The sequence below is a fragment of the Wasmannia auropunctata genome, unplaced genomic scaffold, assembly GCF_000956235.1.
Source record: "Wasmannia auropunctata unplaced genomic scaffold, wasmannia.A_1.0 LD275006.1, whole genome shotgun sequence".
In the NCBI taxonomy this organism is placed as follows: Eukaryota; Metazoa; Arthropoda; class Insecta; order Hymenoptera; family Formicidae; genus Wasmannia; species Wasmannia auropunctata.
The window spans coordinates 171-6,944 of record NW_012087884.1 but is presented as its reverse complement, the minus strand read 5'-3'; the positions used below and the strand labels follow the sequence as shown (position 1 = coordinate 6,944).

General features: G+C 29.8%; 2 protein-coding genes across 2 annotated transcripts; one reads left to right on the top strand and one right to left on the bottom strand.

The window, feature by feature from the left end:
- The first annotated feature begins 194 nt into the window (after positions 1-194).
- On the top strand, positions 195-2,529 carry LOC105461919 (ejaculatory bulb-specific protein 3). The gene is made up of 2 exons (XM_011708431.1): positions 195-549; positions 2,288-2,529. The coding sequence occupies exons 1-2, from the start codon at positions 363-365 to the stop codon at positions 2,458-2,460; spliced, it is 360 nt and encodes a 119-aa protein (XP_011706733.1). The 5' UTR covers positions 195-362; the 3' UTR covers positions 2,461-2,529.
- Positions 2,530-2,639: 110 nt separating this feature from the next.
- LOC105461918 (cyclin-dependent kinase 10) lies at positions 2,640-6,532 on the bottom strand. Its single transcript, XM_011708430.1, has 6 exons — positions 6,307-6,532; positions 5,962-6,116; positions 5,272-5,872; positions 4,769-5,065; positions 4,550-4,683; positions 2,640-2,926 (listed from the first exon to the last, which is right to left on the bottom strand). The coding sequence occupies exons 1-6, from the start codon at positions 6,314-6,316 to the stop codon at positions 2,891-2,893; spliced, it is 1,233 nt and encodes a 410-aa protein (XP_011706732.1). The 5' UTR covers positions 6,317-6,532; the 3' UTR covers positions 2,640-2,890.
- Positions 6,533-6,774: the final 242 nt, after the last annotated feature.

The window sequence follows — 6,774 nt, the reverse complement described above, 5'->3', positions numbered from 1 at the left end:
TGTGTGTGTGTGTGTGTGTGTGTGTGTGTCAAACAATATTATCATTTTTTTAAATCATAAATTGATACAATTCAGGAACAATTAAAATGTTGGCTGTAGAGCATAAGTTTTCGGATTATATTTATACCTTCAGACTATACTGTATATACATGGCAAGCAATTCGAATGGTCGGGATGTTGCGACAAGAGAGGCCCCTCCGTTCGATTCAACCTCCATCCTCCACTCGACTATATAAAAGCTAGCCGCCGCTGATGGGTCGCTTTAGTTTTTCACTCTTGCCTGCAGCCTTGTCAGCTGAAAAAGAAATTATTCTTTCTTCATACTTGTCGATTTTGACATATTGAACAATCAGTATCGCACGATGAAGGAATATTATCTTCTCTTATTGGTCTCGCTAGTGGCTCTGGCCGTCGCCAACGAAAAGTATACCAGAAAATATGATGATGTGAACGTGGAAAAAATTCTCCAAAATAATCGTGTTCTCACCAATTATATTCGATGCCTGATGGACGAGGGACCTTGCACCGCCGAAGGCCGTGAATTGAGAAGTAAGTAAAAAAAAAGAAATTAACGATAAATATCGAATACACGCAAAAATCAAAAACATTTAGGTCTTAAAAGAATAACTTTTTAAATTTTATTTTTTATTTATAAAGATATAAAAAAATAAAACTACTTAGCACTTAACATTTTTCAATTAAAAAAACGAACCAAACGAACGTAGTTGTAATTGTAGCTATAATTATGGCAGAGAATTCAACATGTACTCTCTCCGTTACATAATTATTGCTGTGAACTTTCTCGCACGTACTACATCCGGGCTTGCCTTTGTATTTACATAACTGTAATGTATAAACTTTATATTTACGTAAATTTTATGTTACTACGTTTACAAAAATTTTAACTTTTTATAGTAATTTATATTAATATATCACACACACATTAATAGAGTTATTACATTCATGTGAACTTTACCTTATAAGTTTCCATAAACTTCAAATTTTATTACATATTATATTTTATAAAGACATGTTTATAGAAATTCCATGTTATAAAATTCGTGTAAGTAATTTAAGTTTTAATCTATACTATATTTTTTATTATCTCTGATGGAAAAATTTTTACGTCATAATTAATATTTTTAAGAATTTTTCATATTTTTAATTAATAAAGATTTTCTAAAGAATACTTAAAAATATTATTCAGGTCATAAGATTTCTTCAAAAAATATAAAATGAGAACTCTTAGAATAACATCAGAATTCACATATGTATCAAAAATTCTAAAAAAATAAGTAGACTTTCTCAACAATTTTGAAAAGTATTTCAATTCATATTTTAAAAAATTGAAAAGTTATAAAGAATTCTAAGAAAAATTTTCTTAAAAAGATATATATTATATAAAGTTATATTAATGTAAATTTTCATTGTAAAGTTTGCATGAACTTGTAATTTTATTATATTTATTTTATTTATTCCTATTTATTTATATTATTGTATTATATGAAATTACATCTACATAATCTTTATGTTATAACGTGAAATTTAAACTTTATTACATATGTAATTATATAAAGAGATATGTTATATTTTGTTAAGTTATTACGTAATTATTATATATATTTTATTATGTTATTGCGTTATTATAAAATATATTAAATTTACATAAATTTTATCTTAAACAGTAAAATATAAAGTTTTCGTTTTCGTAAAACTTTATATATATATATATATTTTTTAATCAAAGTTACTCCAAGATCAATGTATAAAATTTAATTGCATAAACAATAATGAATTATTCAATATCATTGAATTCAAACATTAATAAGTGTTCATAAGTAATTCAATTATAAAATTATAATATAATTTTAATGTAAATTAAATGATATTAAAATTATATTTATATCGTTTCTTATTTGTTTGGCACATTTAGAAAACCTCAAATGATACAATATATTCTATGAATATTACATATAGTGTGTCTAATATGCTTCTACCAAGAATTTATATAAAACTACCATTTTTTATCAAAATTGATATAGATTTGTATGACTATATAATGAAACATAAATAAATATAATTATTAATAAATTACATTTATCCTATTTTTGTTTTATTGCACAGCTTTCGGCAATAATTTTTTCCGAATGTTCTTACAAAAGTATGCTTAATGCTACATAAAATAGTTGTAGAATATATCGCGAAACTAGAAATATTTAAGTTCCAGCTAGTAAATTTGTTAATTAATAGCGAAATATAATTATAACGTATACGTTTTTATTTACAGAGACTCTGCCGGATGCTTTGTCGACCGGTTGTAACAGATGCAACGATAAACAGAAAATTATGGCGGAAAAGGGGATAAATCATCTTAAAACAAAACGATCCAGGGAATGGGATCGTCTTGTTGCTAAATACGATCCACAAGGCGAATACAAAAAACGCTACGAGAAATCGTAATTTTTTAAAAGTATTTTAATGCAATTACTACATTTTTGTATGAGAAATAACAAAAATCATTGTAAGATATAATATGTTGAAATATATAATATTGTGAAATATTCATTGAAAATATAATCGATATTTATTAACAAATACATGATAACATAATCGAATGGAATTCAGTCAATAAACAAAAGTGAAGTTAAAGGTTTTATTTTAAAATTGCTAAATCAGCATTTTTTACAAATATGCAAGTTATGCAATTTATCATTCATTGACCATGTCACCATTTCTTCCAAATAAAAATGTTGTCATTACGTAAGTATTTGTAAAGAGTGTATTTGGCAATATGTATACACGCAATTATTAATCATAAATTGCAATCAGAAAAAGATACATCCAAGATGACCACTTAAAGGATAATCCTTTCTTTAAGCAGCAAATTTTTTCATTCAACGCGTCTCTTCTTAACCAATGATCCAAGCTGAAACACATAAATATAAAAAAAAATATATATATATATATATATAGAGAGAGAGAGAGAGAGAGAGGGGTGGGGAGGGGGCCAAACAATATGTACAAGCGGGTACGACGCAATTATAAAAAATTTTAAAAATATTTAGAATTAAATTTTTTTTTGAAGTAGAAAGATTTCCAAAAATAATCAACAATTTAAATATAATAGGCTAATGGGAATCATTGCGGTAATTATTGCGCAAAATTACAAATTTTAATTAACACAAGTTTATTCCGTGCATGTAAGTATATTTCCATACGTTTCAGTCATCCTTCTGACCATTTTCAGTGGTACTTATATCAAAGCGTAGCAATCACAAGATCGGTATTACGTAGAGTAGACCATATTTCCATCGTGTTTCAATTTATATAATAACCATTTCAACGCGAAAGTAAAAAATAACTGTCTCAAAAGTCGCAACATATTTAAAAAAAAGTAATAAATATTAAAAGTCGACTGTACTTCCAAGAGTCACGATTTAAAATGTAGATGTAAAACGTATGGAAAATACTTACATGTTTGAAATATAGATTTAAAACCGTGACTCTTGGAAATACAGTCGACTTTTAATACTTATTACTTTTTTTTAAATATGTAACGACTTTTGACTTATTTTTTACTTTTGTGTTGAAATGGTTATATAAATTGAACACGATGGAAATATGATCTACGTAATACCGATCTTGTGACTACTGCTGCTACGTTTTGATATAAGTACTACTGAAGATGGCCAAAAGGATGGCCAAAACGTATGAAAATATACTTACATGCACGGGATAAAATTTGTAATTTTGCGCATTATTGCGCTGATTCCTATTAGCCTATTATATTTGAATTGTTGTAATTTTTTTTTTTTCGGCTTAGTTATTCAGAAAATCAAATTTGAAAATCCGCTGCGTACATATTTTATTACAGCTAAGATGCGGTTCGTCGAGCGACATATAACGCGTATCGTGTTTATAAACAACACTCTACTGTGCCGAACAATTAGTTTTCGTTAAAATATCACGACGATGAGTTACACGAATAGGAAGTATACCGACCGAGCTTGATCCGGGCTATGATCCGGGCTTTGAGAGTCTTAATGGTAATTTATCTGTTACTGTTCGCTATTACAGAGAGCGATATCCTAATCGTTGTTCTCGATCGAAGAACATTTCAAAAAGTGGAGCAAAGTCTTTTAAAACATAGATCTTTTGCACCGTGGCAATTCTGTAATAGAAAACAATTTTGTTCATTAAAAATTTTCTTTGTTTTTCCTTGAACTCGATAGCTTTCAAATGCCGTGTAGACATTATTTATAAATACACGCGTTATACGTCGCTCAACAAACCGTACCTAAGATGTAACAGCATGTGTATGTAGCGGATTTTTAAACTCGATTTTCTCGAAAACTAAGCCAAAAATAAAAAATTTTCTTTATTCTTTTATTTTTTATAAGAAATCACGTAGTGCCCGCTTGTACATATTATTCGGCTGGATCTTGTATGTGTATGTGTGTGCATGTGTGTGTGTACACACACACATACACACATAAACTTATTCTCAAAAATAAATTTAAGTACTATATGTATGCATTTACAAACGTACCAGATCTGAAATCGCCGGTAGATTGTTAGTTTGATCGGTAACAGTAGGTTCTTGCTCACGATTTTCTTTCTGTGCGGCCGCCTTTTTCATGTTTCTATGTTGTGGAAAAGTAGGCATGAGTTTTGGATCGCAAGCTACAACATATCAAATCAATCATTTATAAATAGATTTAACCGTTGCTACATCGGAGACAATTTAAGAAGCCTAAATAACACTAACGTAAAGGAGCTTCTTTGAAGTAGCTACTCTGTAAACATTCTTCGGCAGTTGCCCTCTTCTTTGGATCGTACATAAATAAAAAATTCAATAATCTAAGACCAGCAGCGCTTAACCAGGGAAATCTTTGTTTCAAATTGTTATATGGTTGCTGTTTAAGCGTAAAATTCTGTAGTGCTGGTAATGAATTAAATTCTGGCCAAATAGCTTCGCTGGGTGTACCCAGTAAATCGACAATTAACTCTAATTGTGCGATTTCTGATCTACCGGGTAATAAGGGTTTATGTCCCAATAATTCTCCTGATAACAAAACAAAGAGCATTATACAGTACGTATATATATATATATATATATACATAAAATATATATTTATGAATGTTGTAATAATATAAAAAAATAATAAATATAATACAAATATAAAATATATATTAATATTAATACAATAAATTAATACAATTAATATAATGCAATAATAAAATACTCTGCCTAACCCATTAATTTCTTACCCAATATGCATCCAGCTGCCCACATATCGACAGAAGTAGTCTGTGTCTTGGCTTGTAAAAGCAATTCAGGTGCTCTGTACCATAGCGTTACTACTCTAGGAGTCATTGGTTTTAAAGGTAAACCAAACCATCTAGCCAGTCCAAAATCAGCAATCTTTACACAACCCTTATCAGTCATAAGAAGATTAGAGACTTTCAGGTCTCTGTGAACGATAAAGTTGTGATGTAAATAACGCAAACCTTTCAACACTTGCAATACTATACACTTGACCTGGCTTTCTGAAAATGGCGCCTGCATATTATCCAGCAAGCTTGCTAAATCTTGTTCACAGTACTCCATTGCTAGAAATATGCTTTCCAAGCTGCGACCTACTACCACTTCTCTCAGATGTACAATGTTTTCATGTCGGCATGATAATAAAACTGATATTTCCCTGAGACCGCTTACTGGCAGACCATCCTTTTCATGTTCCATTCTTACTTTCTTCAATGCAACGACTTTATCATTTTTTGTATCTCTGGCTCGATACACAATTCCGTAAGTACCCTCTCCGATACGATTCAGTTTTTCAAATTCGGAGACAAACCTACATTTGCCAAGCTGTAAAACATACATGAAAACTAGAGTCATGTATACTTAAAAAGATCTTCAGAGATCAATTTATTACAATATAATATTAAATCTATTACAATATCTTGTTCTGGTATTTCCATAGCTTTGCCAGTTAAAAAGGATGTTAATACTCCTTTTCTTGTGATTGGGGCCGAAGGATCAGGCCCCGAGTCGGATATTGCTTTCTTATCGCTATCATTACGTTCCACGGACTTCTTTTCTAAACTTTCGTCTGAAAAGAAAACGCAAATAGCTCGAAACTTAAATTGTTTTGATTTATTTCTTTCGCTTAAATTTTTAATATTCTATTATTTTTCTCTGTACTTTTTCAAATATTTATTTTTTCAGAAATGTAAATGTAATTAATCAATCTATTTTATTCATATTTAATTAATTAAAAAATAGAAGTATTCATGTAATACCTTTTGTCATTTTGTCACTAAACTGTTTCTTCTTCGATTAACAACCCGATTCCTAAGTGTGAGTTCGATGTGGTCAAACCACTTAATTGCACACAAAATGACCACTTAATTAATTTTTGATAGATGAAAAACAATAAAAACCGATGAAGATTAATACCGGTAATATGGAGATAGGATACGTATACACAATCTTCGACCATATACATAAAGTTATATATAGAAAAGTTAAAGATCGGCAAGAGAGATTATGGAGACCTCTATCAGGATAAATTTCTGGCCCTCAATTGTGTATGGTGCGTTCCCACTGAGCGCGTCACGCGCGCGTCATCCGAATTGATCAATCAAAACATCCCATTTTATTGCGTAATTTGCTGCGCGATCCGGAATTTCATACAAAGGAAGATTCTTTTATCTCTAGAATGTCAAGTAATCTAATCGATGCGTCGCGCAAGGAGTCGCGCGATAAAT